Source organism: Branchiostoma belcheri, unplaced genomic scaffold, assembly GCF_001625305.1.
Source record: "Branchiostoma belcheri isolate BF01 breed outbred unplaced genomic scaffold, Haploidv18h27 scaffold33, whole genome shotgun sequence".
NCBI classification, from domain to species: Eukaryota; Metazoa; Chordata; class Leptocardii; order Amphioxiformes; family Branchiostomatidae; genus Branchiostoma; species Branchiostoma belcheri.
The window spans coordinates 2,512,994-2,535,355 of NW_017803943.1; the positions used below are offsets into that span (position 1 = coordinate 2,512,994).

A 22,362-nucleotide genomic window follows, 5' to 3' on the forward strand; every position below is an offset into this window, starting at 1 on the left:
CACAGTAGAATTATTTGTATGGTTATATGGTAGCTTTGAAGTGTTGCCCACACTGGAGCTGAATTGTACAGAAAGTCTATGATACAACAAGGATTATTACAGAATTACTAATCAAACTATAAATTCTTGATATTGATATATACACTTTTCAGAAAAAGTATGATGAGACCAATTTTATGATGGTAGAAAATATGTGGAATATACAGAAAAAGTCATTTGGGCACAGGTAATCTCTTTGTGTGGTGAATAAAAGCCATATTACATGTAGCTTTCTTTATGATAACTTTCTGTTAGTGTCCCTAACGTGCTTAGCATGTGGAAATAAATAACTACAGAAACAAAGGCAAACACACAAATAGTGTGACACGCCTTTCTCACAGACTTTTAACACCTTATTATTAATTAGAAAATGTTTGTAAAGAAATTTTGAAAGGGAGTTTTATTTTCAAAAGAAGAGATGTACATTTCATGGACATGGATGTTAACTTAAAACTAGAATTTGTATGGACCTAAATTAAATAGTATATATTATTAATAGGATTGCTGTTACTGTTGTACATGTATAGATTTAATACAAATATTAGGACTTAACAGTATTTTTGGTTGCATTAGGACTTTTCTAGGATACATAATGCGCTTTGTTGTTTTTCATTATATACATGTAATATAGCCCAAGGCTTGGTAACACAATCATTATCTGCATTATATGTACGAGCATTTTATTAATTAACGACAATTATTGTATGCTGACAGTGTTCTTTCTTTCTGACATCAGTATTACATTAATTTTACCCCACAAAATGAATGAGTTGTAACCTGGGTATCATCCTGGCTACATGTAGCTATCCACCAATAAACAAATGGCGGGTTAAGTGACTATCGGAGCAGACGTAAACTAACCAGGAATGGTATCTAGGCTAGATGAGTTGTGTATTCGTAGCAAATTCTATTATATTGTGTTTTCCATGTTAAAGTTACTGAGAAATAAAGAAGAAAAGGGCTCAACAGCTTACTTGTACATTGATTTATTACCTTTGCCAAAACATTTTCAGGGAGCACTAAATATTTACATTCAGTTACCACAAGAACTTGGTCACTATCAGTTATTTAATCTTGAGAGATTTCTAAACTAAAACCAACTGTTGACCATCACTGACTGTAATAACTCTTTAAAACAACAAAACATTAGGGAAGTATTATGCAACTCACAGTGCTGTTACAGTACCTTTTCAGCTCATTCCTTGACTTTTAGGACTTACAAACTTCTTGAGGAAGTCGACAAGATCCCTCTTCTCCAAATCCAAGGTCAAGAACTCCTTCACAACTTCTGAGCACCTAAGGAGAAACTTAGGATAAGTATACCCAATATTGGTGGACTCAAAAAGGCTATGGGACTACAGTCATGTACAGTTAGTTAGTTTTATTTGTCTAAATGTCAAAAATGTCTAAGAAATGACCGCTCACCCACCTCTGGTACTGTGTCTCTGTACTGGCTGTGTCCACACGGTGTACAGGCTGGTTGGTTCTGATCAACTCGGATACCTGCAGGGCAAAGAGGGCAATTGTAGAGTTGTCAAGAGTTCTGATACATTTTTTGCATGTGCAACTCGCAGGTACTATTAGCTATATACTGAGAAGTATGCACTTTGTGTTTCCTAAAATCATTATCTATCAAATCGAATGTGGAAAATAACAGCCCCTCCTTAATAATAAATCCTTTTGTACTGTTATCCAGTACTGACTGGATGAGTGCGTGGTCCCAGCTAGCCTCCTGAGCAGGGATCCCAGAGGGTGGGAGTTTTGATACTGCATTAAATGCGTTCTTTTGCTAGTGGAGGTTATACAGTACCACCAAAGAAGGTTATACTGCCATGGTGCATGTAACCTTCTTTGGCAAAAGAACATCAAAACTCCCACATGCTTGAAGGCTGCACAGGAGGCTTAAAGTCACAGCCGCTACCCACCTCTGCTCCCCTGGATATAAGCTCGCTGGGCAGCCCCACCTGAGCGGCGATGGTGCAGGCATAGCTGCTGTCAGCAACGCCCTCTACCAGCTGGTACAAGAACACCAGCTGCTCACCGTCCTGGAGCGTTTCCATCATCTGAAACACAACAAACAACACTGTCATTGTCAGGGCTTGAAATACTTTTCTGCATACCTGCACTGCTGACTTTGAGAAGTATGGATCATACTAAAAATTGCATTGCCATCAGAAACATTGCCATCATTCTTTAAACTATAGGTAGTACCAATCAATGCAGCAAATAAATATGCTACACCTAGGGTATATTATACAATGTGTATAAACCTAGTACATGGACCAGTGCATGTAAGGTGTAGGTAGACATCAGAAATACATTGCACAGTTTCTCCTTTCTAACTGGTATTCATTATTGAATATTCTAAATTAGTCTTGTTGGAAGAAGAATTTTTTGTGTACAAGACAGACAAGAAAATGTAGGACCTACTGGTTTTGTTTAACTAACCTGATATGTTAGATAGTGTGAAGGGCCGGGCCGTACAATGTAGGTTCTGTTTGACTAACCTACATCTGTATAACTAAACTATATGCTAGATAGTGTTTGACTGACCTGATATGTTAGATATTGTGTGGAGGGCAGTAGGTTCTGTTTGACCAGTCCGTGGAAATGTGTAGAGACGATGGTAAGAGGACAGCCTGCCCCACGGGACAAGAGATGGCATAGGCTGGCTGTCATTAGGGAAATACCATCAACCTATAGGATAACAGAGGTACATTTTTACCTTAACTGATGGTGTATATTCAATTCGTCATGATCATGCATACATTTCTACGTATGTGGGCTATGATAATGTTCGATACAGGTACTCCGGACCAGGACCTCTTGATAGTAATGATACTTTATGGTATGAAATGGGCTTCCAAATACATAGAATAATTTGAAAGCACTCACAGTGGCGGTGCCTTTCCCAAACTCATCGAAAAGCACCAGAGACTGGGCTGTAGTACAGCGAAGAGCAAGAGACACCTGAAAGGGGGAGAAATGTATGAATGAATGAATATATGAATGGATGAACAAACTAATGAATAAATGAATCTACTAGTCTTATGAGTGAATGAATGGACTAAAGATTGAATAAATGGACTAATTGAATGAATGAACAAACAAGTGGACTCATGAATGAACAAAAAATGGACTGATGAAGGAACGAATGAATGAAAGAATGAATCTACCAGCCCGACCTGGTTGAGATCTATCATGAATGTAGACAGCCCGACCGACACAGACTCCCGTGTGTGAATCCGGGTGAAGATCCTGTCCACCAGCCCGACCGTGGCCGACTCTGCCGGCACGAAGCTTCCCAACTGGGCCAGGAACACGATCAGGCCCACCTGGTTCATAAATTGTACATCATTAGGAAGCAGTAAATTGTAAGAATCAGTTGCGATAGTAATAGTATAGTTTGATCCAAAAATAGTTTCATCAAGTTGGTAGTCTAAGAGTATATGATATTGGGGTTTTCTTTTACACAACCAAAATTTCTCACCCAAGTGCTGATGTTTCGGTGTCTATCAGACACTTTCCTTAGAGCTTCTGACTGGAGTTCTGCTTCTCACTGCCATATGTAAGTGACACTTTCGTAAAAGAAAACCCTGATATCCTATACTTTACCAACCTGAAACGTTGGCTGTGAATAAAACACTAGTCTTGGTTGTATAAAAAGAGCTTCTTTACTCAAGGACAGTTCATGGCCCACCTGCTTCAGGTAGACACTCTTCCCACTGGCATTTGGGCCGGTCAGGATGCTCAGGCGGTGGCCGCTCCCTCCCAGGACGGTGTTGTTGGGAACAAACGGGCTCACACACATCTCCTGCAGGGGGTGTCTGAAAACATGCAGTGTAAAACTTCCGAAAATAGTTAAGTACAGACACCGAAACGTCAGCACCATTAGGTGAAAAAATTTGGTTGTGTGAAAGAAAAGAAAACTCCTGTATCCCATGCAGTGTTCAATTAAAGAAGGAAGAACTTTATTGCAAGAACTGTAGCAATATCAACCAAGGATTGAGAAGTTGAAAAATTTGTTGCTTTTTTTCCCTAGAACTACAATCATCACTAAGCAACTCCTGTAGTTAGATGTATAAAGGTTAGGGGTAACAGGTCAGTTGGTGTAATGTAGCCAGATGTCACCGTGCTGCATGCCTGCAAAGCTGGAGTGTTACACAGAAGGGTGAGAGAGGTTGGGGGGAAGCTGGAATGTTACACCAAAGGGCTGGTTATACCGGCTATACAGATACAGATTCAACCATGCATAGTCGTGTAGTAACAAGATTGAAGAGTCTGATCATCACTGTGAATGATTTAGTATTTTCAAACTCACCTGCCTCCAACAATCCTGATGCCGCTCTCCTTGGACAACTCTGGACGCACGTAATTGTTGTCCTTAGCGACTGATGCAAATGCAATCAAGCTGTGGATTTAGAAATAATGTCTTTTCTTAGTATCTGTAATATTAGTTAGTTTATTAGGATGAAATTAGTATATAATTACAGACCCTGTTACAAAATTTAACATACAATGTATAATGTATTACAAAATTAAATAGAAAAACTCTCCGCCCATATTTTAGGCAAATATCTAAAAATGTTTGTCTGTTGGTGCCAGGTTATTCAACTGAAGAGAACTGATCAGAGGAACAAAACAGGGATAGAATAGGATGGATAGTAGGCTAGAATGAAGTCCCAATAAGAGAACACAAACCAGTCCATCTCAGCAACACAGTCCATAACGTCCAGTAGAACAGAGGCGTGGTCCAGGATGGTGTTCTGTAGCTTGTGCATGATACTCGTCTCATGGTCTGGGGAGGGTTCAAGTTATAAACACATTCAATGCAATTTCAGGGCAGCAAAACTGGATTTCCAAAGTCCATTTTCTCATAATTCTTTCGATGTTACAGTTACAGTAGTAAGTTGAATCAACACTATCCCAAGTGTACTCATATCTGCAAAAATGTGATGTTGCTGATGGAACATGGTGCCTTGTTTTGTATGCAAAATTAAATAAAGAGACACATTTAACTTTTCAACCCTAAAATACCATCTCATGTTATAATTCAAATCAAAATGTCATGCTTTTACTGTGTAGCTTCAGAATATCTAAATTGTATTATATGTAACGTAGCATGTCATTATTTCTACATTACCTGTTATCTCACACTGTGTGTCTCCAAGAAGGGCATCCAATTCTGAAATGAAGGTGACTTGGCCAGTTCTTGGGGCTAAATATAACTCACAGCAGGCTTACATGTTGCATTTAAGCAGCTTTATATATTAGGCCTTTGGAAAATGATCCATAACACATTTTACATTAAATACAGAAAGATATACACACAACACATGTACATCTACATATACCAACTTGCGGAATAATAAATATAAGCCTTGTAAGAAAAAGGATGTTTCTCACCTACCTCTGGTACTGGCACTCTTGTAATGAACCATGCCATTGGACAGGAACTGCGTTGGAATTAAAAGATAAACTTGAAACAATTCAAAAACCTCCTATTCCTATCTCTAATAGGAGATCAAGTCCAACCATATGCATGAAAATGACTGAATTTTACAATTTTAAGTCTGTCCTCACCACAAATTCCAGCCCTGGCATGTGGAAGTTATCCTCCTCCTTTATCTGAGATGTACAGGGGATGGCCAGGAGGTAGCCCAACTGTAAAAAAAGCAGCATAACTGTTACAATAGGACAAACAACAAGTCTAATACTAATCTGTGAACAGTACTTCAATCTACATTTTGAAGGAGGCAGTTTAAATGATCAGGGTGCATCAACTCTCTCATGGTGGTTGTAGATTCTGTCTTCTCCCAATGAGGTCAACACACTTCTGGCTTCTGAAAAGTCAGTGTAATGACGAAGGTTGACGAGATTGACTGAAAAGTCATGGTGAGTTCCTTTCTTGTGTTGGAACGAAGCTTCAACACTACATTCAACTATGTGTGTTGTACTGAAGTGAACAAATTCTGAAGACTAATCACATTCAAAACTAATTGAAAGCTGACCTGTGGCAGGTAGATGACGTTGCACTCTGTAATGCTGTCATCCAGTTTGTTCAACTCTTCGCGCGCTACTCTGGTCATAAAGTCTGGCAGGCCATTGTACGTCCGCTTTTCTGGGGGAAAGTCAAAGAGTTCAAAAAATTGTAAACTCGGTGCAGATGACATTTTTTATGTTTTTTTGTTTTCACGTCCCACTTAACATTAGGCAATCTGAGATACCAGGTAGCAAACCCTTTCTGGCTTAAGATGCAGAAACATAATGAAGCAGTTAAAGCTATTCTGTACAAAGAAAAAAGGATTTCTGGCACAGAAAAAAAAATTTTCTAAAATTAATTTTCTTCAATCTAGTACTCTACTTTAAGTAACTGTTGTTCTCCTAGTCTTACTTTCGTCCAACTCAGGGTCGACATGTGGCTTCACCACCAGTCTGTTGTGAACTGTGCTCTCCTCAAAATCTACCTGCAAGAAAAACACACCGTCGGGTTCATGTACTACTTGTTAATAGATTGGGACATTAAGCCGTTTGTAGGTTAAGATTTTGGATTAAAATTCATAATTATAATCAAAATTCATCAAAAGAACCTATACATGTAAGTACCGTTATATGGCAGTAGAGCCTAGGCACAAGCCAGAAAACTGCATAACTGTGTAGATACAATTTTAAGTGTTTAGTACTTACTATCTTATGGATGAGTGTTGCAATACGATGAAGATCATCAGAGAAACTCTGGGAAACCTGAGGTGGAAATTAAAGATTAGCCCATGACACAAAAATTTTGCCCAAACCGTCAAAAATCGTCAGTATACCAAGTTGAGTACATTAGGAGGTACACGTGTACAACACACCCTGTTGAAGATGTGAATATGCTGAGGCTGGGCCCTGCACACATCTCCTATGTAGATCCCATTGTAGGCAGTCTGAAAAACACAAAATAACAACATAAAAGTCAAAACAAATAAAAAATCAAAGCTACACCCAATCAAATTGAATTTCTTAGATTTTTTAGTTCTCAGACTTGTTTGCCAAAATGACAGTTAAGTCCTCAAAAAAAAATTCTGAAAGTTTGGGTGACCATTGTTGACTTTTTCAATCATGTCAGCTGTAATTAATCATGAACATAAATTTTCCAACAATCATATATATTAGTCTTGAGACATAAAGACTACAAATGAGGACAAAAAAAATCTTATTGCCATCATCTGCTTTAATTAATTATTTGTTAATTATTGTTACCTTGTACAGGGCCTGCCAGTCTCCCACTGAAGCCTGGCCTGATCTCATTCTGGCCAAAACTCGCTGAATGGGGAAAATAAATAACAACATTAGGACTGAAATACTAAATGTTAGTTAGCCATTTTTTATAGTATCCTGGTCTCCAAACCTATTTTAGCTGTCAAGTCTCCAAGTCATTAAAAAGGCAGCTTTTACAATGCTCATTCAAATGCATTAACAGAGGTAGCTTTTAATTAAGGTAATTAAAGAAGCCACCTGGGGGCCAGCCCTTAAGCAAGTTTTAACTTTTTAAGCCATAATAACCCAACTAAGTCAGAACACACTAAAGTTGTTACAAACACCCCTTTAATACCAAATTATATACTACTACTATTACTAGCCTTGAACAATTGGTGAAATTCAGACCATCCCATTGAGGTGTTAATGAACCCTCCTTCTCACTTCCCCATTGGCCATCGGCCATTGGCTATCGGTCACCTGATAACAGGACACAATATGGCCTTGGCTTCCTTTCTTTGACCCGTGACCTTACAAAAGGTTGACCTTGTAATACTATCTTCACAGGCAACTCCTGAAGACCAGCCAAGGACCGTCCTGAGTACACCATGTCTGTTTTGAAGCTCCTTGCCGCAGTGATTCTTGACTACACTAACTTAACGACAGCTTTTCTGGCTGTCTTTGTGTTTTTGTTGATCTACAAGATGTTCAGGAGGCCCAGAAACCTGCCACCAGGACCCCGCCCATGGCCCCTTTTCGGAAACCTGTTCATTCTAAGCAGGGTAAGCTTATAATTAGTTCTTAATTATGCTGTTTGTTTCGAGTCAGGTTAGCTGATATAATTAGTGCTTAATTTGTTTTACAGTTCAGATTCTGTTGTCTTTTTTAGGACAAGGCACACCTACAGTTCACAGAGTGGACCAACCAGTATGGGAATGTCTTCATGATCTACTACGGGCCCAAACCAGTCGTGGTTCTAAACGGATATGACACCATACAGGAGGCTCTCATCAACAAGGCAGAGGACTTTACAGACCGACCAGGGATGAACAATTCTCTAGGTACCTTTCAAAGCATTTCTGGCTAAACAACTGTTTATCCTAAAAAAAATCAGTAGTAAAATATAGTTGAATTGTGTGGTGTAATGGTTGGGTATTTGGCCCAGAACTCATAGGACTTCAAATCCACCAACATGCCATATGTTGTGCCCTTGGAAAAGTTTAGGCTTTCCTTACTTCACTCAGGTGAAAATGAGTACCTTATACTGAGTTTTGGTTAGGGACGTCACTCAGACAGGTCAAATGTTTGGGGATCGGAGAGGCATGCCTCATGCAAGTTAAAGAACCCACAACACTTTTTGAAAAAGAGTACTAGGAGCATGTCCCGGGATGCAATGGTCCAAATAATGTACCTGGAAGAGTAGCGAAAAATATATAAAACAGTAATGAAGATGCTAATAAAACAAAGAAACAAAATACATATGTAGTAACTGTTGCATCTTTTTTTTTGTTTTTGTGCCCTGAATGGTGCAGGTATTGCTTTTGCTCCCTATGGTCCATTTTGGAAGGAACAGCGTAAGTTCACCATGGCAGGCCTGCGAGACTTTGGCTTCGGGAAGAGAAGCTTGGAGGGGAAAATCCTGGAGGAGGCAGACGCTCTTGGAAGGGAGATTGTAAAGACAGGTGAATATCAACCTGCAACAATTCAGGAAGGCCAGCATGGGGGTAGTGATTACAAATTACGCAACAAAATTTTCACTGCCGATTATGAATTACGCTGAATTCTCAGAATTACATTAAATCATGAAGTACGTTATAGATTACATTTTACATTGCAGAAAGTTAACTGCCTATGCTAGAATGAAAACAACCAATTACACGTTACTTCTAATGTACTGATTACCAATTACGTTGATTTTGGATGGCTGCCTATGGATTACGAAGACTTGAACGGCCTGATTACGCCTTACAAAAAAAGGGCATGCAGGCCCTCATTAAGGGATAGTGGCCCTGGCACCGCAAGCTGCATATATGCACCCAGTACATTTTTGTACTTCGAGCCCTGTTGTTATTGACGGAAAAAGGAGCACAAAGTATTCACAATCTCCTTCTTCACATTCTCCTATAATCTATCATTTCTATGTACTATCTTTTTTCTCCCAGAAGGTAAACCGTTCAACATCCTCTCTCTGTTGCGGAAGGCAGTGACCAACGTAGTATGCTCAATCGTGTTCGGGGCACGGCACGAATACGAAGACCCTGCTTTCAAGACTTTCTTACAGCACGTGGACACCCAGTTTCGAACCTCAATCGTCATTGGTCAGTTAGCCAGGTTCCTCCGCCACCTCCCGGTACTGGGGCGATCTGCTCGGACCTTACTCCAGGCAAAGGAAGCGATGCGACAGTTCATAAAACTGAAGGTCGACGAACATCAACAAGACTTCGAACCAGATGATATCCGGGACTTCGTGGATCTCTACATCCAAGAAATGAGGCGCGGACAAATGAGGCGCGGACAAAGAAAGAACTTCACTGACCAACAACTGGTGTACATTGTTGTTGATCTGATAATTGCTGGCACAGACACCACCGCCCAGAGTTTGTACTGGATCCTCCTCTACATGATACTCTACCCTGAGCTACAGGAAAAAGCCCAGGAGGAAATCTACCGTACGTTTGGGGACAGCGCTCCACCAACAACGGCCAAACGCCAGGAGGTTCCATTCACGGAGGCCGTGGTTTGGGAAGTACAGAGGATCAACAGTGTGGCCCCTTTAACCATCCCTCGCTGTACGTCAAACGATACGGTCATGTATGGCTACGACATTCCCAGAGGCACCATGGTGCATGTGAACCTGTGGTCAGTACTGAGGGACCCCGGCCTATGGGAGGAACCGGACCAGTTCAAACCGGAACGTTTCCTTGACAACCAAGGGCAGTGCGTCAAGAAAGATGCCTTCATACCATTCTCAATTGGTAAGTTCTTCGTTGCCACAAAGACACTTGAACCCTTCTTCCATGTATAATCGTCAATTGTCATGATGAATAGCTACAAATGCAGTAACAAACTTGTTCTAAATGTCCTTTCTAATGTGTCTTATGCTGTAGTGAATCTGTGCAATTGTGCTGTCATACAATTTTGGAAGAAATGAAGTCAAGTGTTTAAACTACATCTTTGTCTACATGTATCTTTGTCTACATATATCTTTACGTTAGCATTACGTTAGCTCTATTACGACCAATCTAAAACTCATTATTATTATATTCAACCGTGATTTTTTTCAATCTATTCATGTGAGCTTAACAGCCATTGAGTTCAGTGCCTCTGTTTTTATCGTTCAGGTCGGCGATATTGCCTCGGCACTCAACTGGCCAAGATGGAGCTGTTCATGTTCACCACGTATCTGCTGCAGCACTTCACCTTCAAGCTGCCAGAGGGCGATCCTACACCATCCACTGTGGGGAAGCTCGGCATATCCAATGGAGCAAGGCCTTATGAGCTGTGTGCTATTCCAAAGTAGGATGGGCTTTCGACTTCATCATATAACAGTATTTACAACTTACAGTGAAAAGTAGATTATATATGTATAATAAAATTTATTACTTTGCTGTGAAAAGCATACAGCCAATGGAGCCAGGCCTTATGAGCTGTGTGTCATTCCAAAGTAGGATGGGCTTTTGACTTCATCATAAAAAACAGTATTTACAACTTACAGTGAAAAGTAGATTATATATGTATAATAAAATTTATTACTCTGCTGTAAAAAGCATACAGCCAATGGAGCCAGGCCTTATGAGCTGTGTGCCATTCCAAAGTAGGATGGGCTTTTGACTTCATCATAAAAAAACAGTATTTACAACTTACAGTGAAAAGTAGATTATATATGTATAATAAAATTTATTACTCTGCTGTAAAAAGCATACAGCCAATGGAGCCAGGCCTTATGAGCTGTGTGCCATTCCAAAGTAGGATGGGCTTTGCTATCAAATAACTGTAGTTACAGCATTTACAACAGTGAAAGGCAGATTATATATACATGTAATTACAAATTTTATTAGTTTGCTGTAAAAAGCATACGGCCAGTACTTTAAGTATAAGGATAGCAGTATACTGTAATTTCATTTACATATGACATATTGTATTCTTCTGGGGACTTAATCTTATTGTAGAAGAATAAAACATGTCTTTGCTTTGCTTTGCTTTGAAGTAAAGACGCATGGTTACTTAATTTGTCATTTGCCTCCTCGACTCTAACAATGGTATCATATTTAGCTTGTGATTCACTCTGACATATGAGTTCAAATGGTAATGAATTTATTATGTTTTTTATCACCGTATCTCACTGTTTTTTTTCCCGTTTAATATATAATGCCTCCCTGTTAATATGTAAGAATATGTGCCTATGGTGCCTGAATTAAAGAATAAATTAAATAAATAAATGAATGGTTTAAGTACTCACGTTGACATTCTTCATGTGTTTGAGTGAGTCCTGTAGAGAGGAGGTCACCTCCATGTGTGAGGGGCTGGCGAAAAACTCAACTGCATCGTGCCTCTGCTGCAGTACCGTAAGGTCCTGTAGGGGGCGCTGGAACCACAGACTGTGGGAAAGGCAGCAAAATTATTAGCGGTGCCAAAGAATTCATACAAATTTCACATCCATATTCACAATCCATATACACATCTACATGTAATACTATGTATATACCCAGTACATGGGCCAGTGCAGGTTAGGTAGATGTAGACATAAGAAATACCTGCTGCTAAGGTGCATATACACAGGTGGTAATTTGAGTCCTGATTGAGAGACGCACAATAATTGTATAAAACAAATATATCTATAGAGGTTCTGTATACTGACCGCATCATACGGCTTCCCAGGATGGACTTGGTTCTGTTCATGATACCTGTGACAAGAAAATGAAACTTGGTAAGGACCAATTAATGCAACTTCTGGAAATTCTGCTCTTAAAGATTCATTATAATACACAGGAAAAGTTGGTCAACCGGAACAGACCAGTAAAGGGGGAATGTCAACCCAAGCCAACTACAATTTTATTGAACTCTGTTCTTCAATATCACAATGCTTGTAGTTCTGGAGAAGAGGGGATAGCTCCCATATACCACATACAGTAAATTCATTTGTTTTCACGGTGATCTAACTTCATAGAATGAACAGTTTCGTGGGCAACTAACTGGCTTGTCTAAAAACCTCACCAAACAAGCTCAGGCCCTCTTTGGCACCACTGCCTGACTTGTATACCGATGGGTGGGATTCCTTCTGAAAAATCTGCAAAGCACTGGCAAAATACAACAGGGTTGGGTACCTCAATGGGCTACCTAGATCTTCTATAATGTATTGGGTAAATTTGGCAAGAAATTTATAGAGCAATTGTCTGTTTTTGTCAATAAAAAACACCAAGGAACACATCTGAAGAGCAGTATTAAATGTCAAATTATAAAACATGGTCAGCTTTAGGAGTGACAAACTTTGTCATCATCATCATCATCAGTTGAATGTATTGGTTGAGGTTATATAGTACTAGTAAAAAAAGGCCATTTGTCATCCTCCACCTTTAGGGACGAACAAGATAGTACACTTGAACATAAATACATTGTATGTACCTGTAGCTGCTGTCATCTATGATCATGATGTTTTCTCTGGAAAAGCAGAGAGGCAAGATGAAATAGCAACAGTGAAGAGGTTACAGCAATTTCATGTACTAGCTTTATTGGTAAATGAAATTATTGTACAATGTAGTAACGCAGACATCTATGAATCATGTCTTACAAGGAGAATGTCTTGAGTGCGAGGACAGGTGTACGAACATCTGCATCCTCCAGCTCCACCCCAATCCTGTTCTTATCCAGGTACTTCAGGAGCGCTCCGGTGGCTCGTACCTGGCCAAGGTGACAAGAAACGTGACAAAAACAAACTGTGTCAATAAACATTTTAAAGGAACGTCAAAGTTCGTGTGGATGGTTGTAACATTATGTAAAAATAAACAAAACAAATAAAAGAACTGGATAATATTCATGACCCGTCAGAGAATTTATTGCTTGATTTATTTGGCTTCGTGTGGATACATGATTCAATTTGTACATGTATGTCCCTGTGTTTTTGCACGTTGGAAACCTAAAATTATTGAGCACAGTGCTCATTCATATGGTTGAGCTGAATAATATTAGGTATGAGGAGAGGATACTATTGTCATAAGTATAATCATTGTTTGGTAAAGAAGAAAAGAGTATAGTGTAGGACTCTAGGAGCAATGGAGTAGGAAATTTTGATAGGAAGTCTGAGCAATATGAAGCCTAGAGGTTTGGACAATCTAACTGTAACAGCAGATGTCAAATTTCTTACCATGTTGACATTTTCGAAAGCCACCAAAGATGACAGGTAGATGACTCGTTCTGACTCGGTGAAGTGCTGAGGGATGCTAGGCAGGTTCAGAGCCAAGATACGTCTCTTGCACACCTCCAAGCCTTCAGGACAGAGCAATTTAACAGCTTTCAGGACTTACGTTTCAAATTGACAAGTGCCTGAATCTTTGATAAGTTAAAACAATATCTAGCATATATACACAATGTAAAACAGAACTAAATGTAAAACCTGGTCATTGTGTGATCCACAAGTTCAAAAATACCATAAAATATTACTATTAAACGCATTCCAGTTATCATATCAGAGTTCAGACCTACTTTTCCTGTAACTTAAAAACCTTTACGAGCCATCGAAAAGCAATCAAAACCACATGTATAGAAGCCAAATTTACTGAAGTCGATGCTTGGTAACACCTCCACTTGAACACCAGCCTCTTCTTCATCACTGGACAGCAGCACTGTGGGCTCTGGAGACGAGAAGAAATACATTTGAAAACTTTAACTTACTTCCGATTATCATACGAATAATGAATAAAAAATACTGTTGAGTGACAGCAGGTGGGTGGGGGGGATTCCACAGACAACAGAAGGTCAGACACAGGATGTTAGGTTCAAGATACATCAAACAATGGCTTATCATAGATGCCCTGACCTTTGTGCCTGAGCACCTGAAGCATTTTCTCGTCCTGCTTGGAGCTGGTGATGATACAGCTGGGAGACACCTGCGTCATCACTGCAGGGGAGACAGTGGGAACAGACGGAGTTACAGCTGTGTACCTGAACAAATTACAGGTACTACAGGTACAGGTACATGATACAGCTACTGGTATAGTAGTCGGAGCTTAGAGTACACATATACCTTAACAAATTACAGGTAAAGGTACATGATACAGCTGGGAGACACCTGTGTGAACACTGCAAGTGAGACAGTGGGAACAGGTGACTACAGTCAGTAACAAAATACATTTGTATCACTGCATAAGAACTTCTGCATGCTACAAACATGCTACCCTGAGTCATGAGTTTTGAGTGTTGTCCTATACAAATACATGTAGATCATGGTGTCAGGAAAAAGTGGAAGATTTCAATTCAACAAAGTAAAATCTACACATGCAATCATGTAAGTACTTGTACAGTGCAGTTTAGTTTCAGGTAGACATCAGAAATACCTGCATAACTCCCATTTAACCTGCAGTAACCGGTATATTATATGCACTTCTAATTCATACATGTAGATGTACAAAAGTATGCAGGCGGTATTTCAAACCCATGCAGTCTTGTTCAATCCCATAGACAGCATATGCCTGTGACATTGATGGTACAGAACGTACATGTGCATGTATGGATATCACGTACACACATAAAAGCAATCAGGCAGTTTTGTTAGCATTTGCTCAGATTGCGTGCAATTAAGGTATTGTCCCAGCATGGCAATCAAATCTTCCTCCTCCACGAAATCAATCCAAACAACGTTTGTTTTTTTTCCAGCAGAGATAAAATTAATCTTTGCTTCCTAATCGTATGCCAGATAGGATGGCAGATAGGAATAAATTTTCATGGAGAACTCAACAGTTTAAGCTCAATAACCATATGTCTATCTGTCTGCCTTTCCAAACTGCAATTCCTGTATGATCTGCCAGGAGGTGCTAACCAGGGTGATGTATGCTATCTCCTATTACCCAGGGATTTTACTATGCATGACATTACTAATGCACAAGAAAACGTTATAAAATGCTACTGTCTCAAACTAAACTTTTGATATCCCAATCTCAAGCCAAATCCTTGAGAGTAATAATGCTTGCTGTACATCCATTGTGTACACAAGGCTATCATCTGTTACAAGTATATGACAGTATGAAGTAAGTAGTTATTTTGGTTGATGACTCATGGTGAGATCAATACATACCATATAGCTGCTGTTGAAGATACATGTACTTCTATCGGTAACAGAGAGGTGAACATGGTTAACATTTATGTGACAGCTGCGGTTAAGTGTGATCACACTGGTTATCAATCACATATTACCACACCACACCTCTGACTCATAGCCACATTCCTCAGGCATTAGTCTGCATCATTGGAGGGCACTGTACTGAAAAATGGAAATTAGAGCTTCAACTTGCACAATCTGTTTACAACAAGTAAATGCACAACTTTATTTTGATCCACTACTTGCTACAGTCATTGCTTGGAAAAGTTCAATGTGTGTATTGTGAAAGTGTACTGTTCATTTATTAGTCTTTTTGTGGGATAGTTGCGCGGTATGATGGAAAAGAAGCTCGAGGTTTCTTATTGTTTTGAAGTTGGCTGCTGAAGCAATTCTACAGTACAGTAACTGTTATTGCCACAGTTATTGTAATCATGGAATAATATTTAACGGGAGTGCATATTTCAGCCATAGCTCGTACTTCCCTGAACCTAAGTAAGAACCAAGAAATCAAAATTTGGTGTGCCCTAGACCTAACCCTGCTTAAATTCCCCTGAGCCTCCTTCCACAAAATCAGGTTCGAGCAAAATTAACTTAATCTACAGTACTTGATGACTCAGTCTTGACCCTTAATGCCCTGGGTACCCTGCTGCTGCCACACCCCTCTGTTTGACCTATATGTTAGTTGAGAAGTAAACCAACATCCTGGAGGAGGTTTGCATTCTACCCCTGTGGCTAGCCATGACTCATATACTCAATATATGCTCAAAGGACATGAGTTCTACTTATCATGTGTATTATATGTGATTATTGATTGATTCTTATGTGAATGTAAACCAATTGTAAACCCTGCAGCAATTCAGCTATAAAAAAGGATGTGATTGCACAGGTAATGTTTGACCAATAAACCATCCACATTCGCTAACAGAACAATATTGTTATATCATATTTGGAGCTACTGGCATATATCTTTAGGCACATAAAATGTTGCTCCAACATTTGTAATCACTGTTAAATGCAGAGTTAGAGATCTACAGAGACTTTGATACAGTATTAAGCTCATGTCACTTTGTATAGTATCCATCGTTAATATATATCAAGTGTCTTAGCAACACTACACTGGCATTTTTCTATCTCCACTGGAGTTTAAATATGAGTCATTCTAACCATATTATACAAATGTACTGTGTAATTACATCGGTATTCAGTTGCTTTTGGTTTTTCCCTGCTTCCTAGTCTTGAAAGCAATAAATTTGGCATCAAAAGGCTGTCTTATTAGCACGCATGAAGTGTTAAATAACAGTTGTTGTTGGAATCTCCTGTTATCTACATGCTATCTACCCATCCATATGTAACATTCATTAAGTTAGGGTGCTATCAAATGGCCTTTTGCATCTACCAGTAATAAGTTGTCATACAATTATAGAAGATACAATTAAGCATTCCATGTATAAATATCCGAATGAAAGCTCATCTGTGTTGATAGCATCCTAAGTTGTAGAGTTCAAGCTTTGTTCCAGCTAGTGGATCACACATCTGAAGAAGGTTGACGAGATCGACTGAAAATTTATGGTGAGTTCCTTCATTTCTTGTGTTGGAAAAAAGCTTAAACTCTGAAAACATGTATAAATATCGTCAACATTAACTGTGCAATGGTTCTAGAGCGAGTATGACTTGATAAATAAGATGCTGTCATAAAGTTAGGGTTCTATCAAATGGCCTCTTGCGTTGAATAAGTCGTCATACAATTATAGAAGAGACAAGAAAACATTCCACACATAAATATTGTCAACATAAACTGCGCTGAGGTTCCAGAGCGAGTATTACTTGATAAATAAAAGGCCGATGTCCCCAGTGTTGACACGTTAATCCCTAATTTTCCACCACGTGCAGACATGACTCATCGCTGGTGTCCCTGGGGGGAAAACCTGCTCTAATAGAAAATTAAGCGTCGCTGTGATCGGTATCTGCCCTGTCACACCTAGATTACATTAGCAGGGAAGGTAGTAAAAATGTCTAAGTCTTACATCTTGTGAAATGTTACGTAAAAAAATTGCATAATTAAGGACTTATCCCCAGTCAGAGTAATTAGTTCTCAAAGCTGCCTGCACTTTTGTCCAACCAGATTTGGAGATGTGCACCTAAATAGATATTTGTGTAGGGTATACATGTATGTTAAAGTAGTGCTACATGTACACACTAGTAAACACTCAGCTGCATATTCTTGACATTTTCATGTCAAAACACACAGCAGACATGGGAAAATATGAATGCATAATAATTCAAAAATCATGACAACCTATTGCTAACATCAAACAAGATCTGGCTGACCATTGAATAACAATTCACAGTAAAGGTTACAAGATAAGAAAAGTTTACAACTCTGATTCTACAAACCCTGCCTGAGAAGCTGGAAGTCCTCAGTTTCGGCTGTGTCCATCATCATGTAGACGTAGCTGGTTTCTGTGTTGAAGTAAGCCAACCCCAGGGTGCCTGCATGCCACACCACACTCAGGTATGTCTGTGAAGGTTAGCATTGCCTTTCATAAATACAAATGAGCTCTGTGTGAGTTTGTCTGTCTGTGTTTCCACTTTTCCGCATAGTCTGGCAGGCTTATTCAAGAAGCTATTGTTGTATTGTGATGATACAAAAAAAAATGTATTTGGTATGTGGGCACAAAGATCTTCTTAATCTACTAAAAAGGAAATTGTCCCAAACCTTTACATAGGTAGAGTTGCTTACAGATACATTGATAATATGCAATGATAAACCTTTCAACAAATAACAACAACTATAGACAAAATTTCACATGTTGAATATGAAGAGCCCAGAATGACCTCGTTTGAGGTCATTCTGCCAGTAATTTGACAATTACTGGCTTATCATAACTTGTACTTAACACTATGAGGTAACATTACCATACCAATTACTAGTATAGTGGGGACCCTCTAGCTGTTTTATTGCAAAATGCAGGTGTTCTCACTCACCAGCGCCTGCTCAGATTCTGAGGTAAAGCCATGATGTTGGACTCTGTTGGCGTGAACCACGTCGTCGCTAGACAGACTGTCGTCCTGAGACGGAGCCAGGGTAGACCGCGCTGACGCTGACTGGTCCGTTGTTGGCTTCGTCAGGCTGCTAGACAGTCCCGTGGACGCCGAGCGGGATCCAGATGTAGTCGAAGTCACGTTCATCATAATGCTAGCTTATGAATCTGTAACAGACTGGCAAAGGCACCACCTGTTAATGAAGCTAACCAGCCTGACGTATACATCTACAACAGTTACAACAATTTTTTTTTCATTTGAGGATAATGGAAGCATTGTTTTGGGTGGGTTGACTGTGGATTTGGGTATATGTTTGTCTGGACTGCGTAGGTTGACAGCACATGGGTGGGGGAAGACTAATAGGCAGAATGACAGGTCAAAAGCTCAGGTACATTGTAAGTGCTTAAACCACACTAACTTGAACAAAATAACTGTTCAAAATACAGTCAAATGTCAATCTCTGATTTCTATATTAACTTCTACTTCTCCTTTTTTTCAGGGACTGAAAATGACTGCAACCAGACAATTGAATTGGTAAAGCTGAAACAAGTTACAGACATGTGATCTATGTGTCTCCAGCCTCCCCTATCCCTGTTATTCCGTGTGTCTGGCCGTGCAGACATGGCTAGCCAGTGTGGACCCTCCGTCCCTTGGCACCAATTCTACTGTCTGTTAAACACAAAGGTTCAGAGCAAGCCTAATTTCACAACCTGAAGGGCGTTAATCAGCCCCATCAAAAAATCATGAGGCGTGTCAATATTCAGACAATTTATTGAGCAAACATTAACAGATTTGGAGTACGATTCAATGAAAAGCTGTATCAGCAATGTACATATATTTCCAAAACAGGTTAAGGTGCTATGATAGTGCTCATGATAACATCATTTGCATAAACTAATAAATTATGTAAACCATTCATCTGCAGAACAATATACAAATGTACCTGCGCATACCTTTCTAGTAATTCTACCAGCAGGAAATTTTTTAAAGAAATTGTTTTTGTGGGGGTTTAAAATTCAGGAAGTTCTAATTACAAGGACAAATGACCCGTATCAAATGTCGTAACACACAACTCTTCTCTCATTTTTCATGTTATATTAGATCTAAGGGTTACAATTTTGTATATCATATTATCAACTCTGATTTGATATCAGGTGGCTCAAAGGGTTCAGTTCTCGTCATGACCTAGACTTACAAGTACATTTGTATCCGCTAAAATGTGTAGAGTTTGGTTATTTTGGTAAAAATACCGTACACGTACAGTATCACATATATCATAGAAAAATACACAAAAAAGGTTTACCTTTCTAATACATGATAGAGATGAAAAAAGGACATATTCAAGACTTCTCAGTCCTACAAACTGTAAGTTCTAGAGTTATAAAAAAGTTTGGTATGCCTTTTCCAGGCTGCCCACTCATTGTATTGTGCCATTTGAATGCATTGGAAATGTAGGATACGTGTTCTTGCTCTCAGCACTAGACTAGTTTAACATGCACTGTACTGGTTGCATTTCAGCTCAGATGAACACTTGAAATGTGATAGTATAACAAAAACAATCATATTAAATAAAAACAGAACAGAAAAATTTGTGCAAACTTTGTCCTTAAGAACATTTCCAGCATCTCGCGCCAAAATTCTGTAGAACAACGGCCTCTAAGTGGCCGGTCACATGGGCTCAGGTGCCCAGCCTCCCTGACGCCAGCCCATATTAGGTGGGAAAATCTGCCTACCTTGGGGACCGGCAATCCCGCTGAAATCTCATACTCTGAACAAACACCTGCTTAGTGTGAAACGTGCCCCCAGGCCCTCCGCTACTTATAGGTGTCCGGTTACAACTGTCAACTGTCTCGTATTGTCCGATCTTTTTACACATCAACACTGTACAACAGTACTGATGAAGGACGGTATTGTTTTGTGACACCTGACAGGTGTTACTACATACAGTTTTATCTACATTTACAAACAAACACGTTGTTAGAGTCGTTTTTGGTTGGCTGGCCCTGAATCATGTTTTGTTTGGATTTATATTGGAATCCAGTAGACCCGGATATTGTATGTTTTCATAAAATCTATTTTAAATCAAAATAAATAAATGTCCAGCAGAGTGAAGAAGGTAAAGTTTGCCAGGTAATTTTACCTGCACTATTGTAGCTAAGTGTTCAGAAAAAGTGCTAACCTAAAGATTTTTTTTCTCTCTAAAACTAGCAAAAGTGATTAACATTCTACAAAATTAAGTCCATTGAATTTGTTTCTTTCTGTACTCTCTAGCTTGGAACTTTCTTTGCGATTCTTTGTATCATTTTTTAGCTCTAAGGCGCAAGTTGCCCTCACTTAGCCTCTACGCATGGCTGGCAGCTAGTGGCACTCAGAGCATGGATCGTGTTCTCGTGTACATTGTAGTCATGCATGTAAGGCTCTTGTAAGTGGAAAAAAGAGCCTTTTGGACCCAAATTAGTCAAAGAATACTTTATATCTTTAATGCTAGCAAACATGTACCAAGGACATTATACATATATGTTCTCTGTATAATGTAATTACATGTACCAATGCATTATTGGCAACATATGAATAAGAATGGTAAATCATTGCTGTCATTATCGCTCTATTGTCCTTGGCATAGTAAACAAGGATGTTTTGACAAAACGTCCTTGGCATCAATGTATTTACAACAAACAATTGACAATTACAACAAACATTATGGGAGGTTGTTTGTTTATCTATTTATTTGCTTATTCATTTGATTGGTGCAAGATTACATTAGATAACCCTCACTCAACTGGTGACATGTTGCACATATTCCAAACTTTGCATAATGCTGTCCATAACAAGGCACCCAGGGATGGCAGACTTCACCCCCTTGCCCATAATGATTTGCAACCGTTTAAGTGCCATAGACAAAAATCCAAAATAGCAGCACTGAAGATATGTGGCAACAGTATATTCACGATTGTGTATGTACTTTGGGGATGAAGCAAAATCAAGAAATGACAAACAGTACACCAAGCCCGAAACAAATTATATAATTTTTGAGCTGCTAGCTGTACCCATCTCCATCTCTCAAATGGCCCCCCTCCCCTTTTTGCACCACGGTTCCCACCCCGCATGCCTTCTCACAAAAGCATAGCAAATATTATGAAGATCGTAAGATAAATCGTTCAAACCGAGTGTCCTGTAGCACGCGTTGTAGTCATAATATACACTGGCGTGTGTGAACTTTTCTTTCATGTTTGCATGACGTGGCACGACAGTATCGGTGGGTGGCGCGTCGTCCAAAAATTCGTAAAAATCGTCCGATATTACACACAGTTTGTAACGCTCCAGATAGTTTGTACCTCACCAGTTAATATGCCGTGATTGTGTGACGCCTTCGATGCTTGTCTGTGGTCGCCAATCGAGACGATTTGTCGCGACTGGAGGCGACGGCGCGTGGCTGAAGCAAACTACTTCAGGTCACGGAAGGGACAACAAAATTCCCGCCATTATGAATGAAGAGGATGAAAACAACTGACGTAGTCGTGCCCTCGGGAATCTACGTAGCACTTCGGAAATTACCGAACCAAATATGGGCAACGACGGTTGCTGACGAGGTTGCCGAGGATTACCGAGAAGGGGCGAGGTTTAATTTAATATGACATCATCCCGTCAGGCATTGCGGCACGCTGACCTGTCGGTTCATCACCATGGCAACCGGGCTCAGGTTCCAACTTGTACCTGTCACGTGGTGAGGA

The 22,362-nt window shown here is 39.6% G+C and overlaps 2 protein-coding genes across 2 annotated transcripts; one reads left to right on the plus strand and one right to left on the minus strand.

The window, feature by feature from the left end:
• Positions 1-1,051: 1,051 nt before the first annotated feature.
• Positions 1,052-22,340, minus strand: LOC109475157 (mutS protein homolog 5-like). Its single transcript, XM_019775690.1, has 29 exons — positions 21,972-22,340; positions 18,575-18,808; positions 17,984-18,107; positions 14,312-14,392; positions 14,052-14,126; positions 13,640-13,761; positions 13,067-13,176; positions 12,901-12,936; positions 12,493-12,575; positions 12,137-12,182; positions 11,738-11,876; positions 7,282-7,344; positions 6,894-6,965; positions 6,727-6,783; positions 6,434-6,506; positions 6,051-6,160; positions 5,623-5,703; positions 5,450-5,495; positions 5,183-5,224; positions 4,741-4,837; positions 4,361-4,450; positions 3,740-3,866; positions 3,225-3,374; positions 2,935-3,009; positions 2,593-2,736; positions 2,488-2,541; positions 1,965-2,102; positions 1,469-1,542; positions 1,052-1,335 (listed from the first exon to the last, which is right to left on the minus strand). The coding sequence occupies exons 2-29, from the start codon at positions 18,779-18,781 to the stop codon at positions 1,230-1,232; spliced, it is 2,622 nt and encodes an 873-aa protein (XP_019631249.1). The 5' UTR covers positions 18,782-18,808; positions 21,972-22,340; the 3' UTR covers positions 1,052-1,229.
• Positions 7,830-10,798, plus strand: LOC109475266 (cytochrome P450 2U1-like). Its single transcript, XM_019775864.1, has 5 exons — positions 7,830-8,060; positions 8,168-8,339; positions 8,811-8,960; positions 9,441-10,253; positions 10,620-10,798. Exons 1-5 carry the CDS (start codon positions 7,887-7,889, stop codon positions 10,796-10,798), a joined length of 1,488 nt encoding a protein of 495 aa, XP_019631423.1. The 5' UTR covers positions 7,830-7,886.
• Positions 22,341-22,362: the final 22 nt, after the last annotated feature.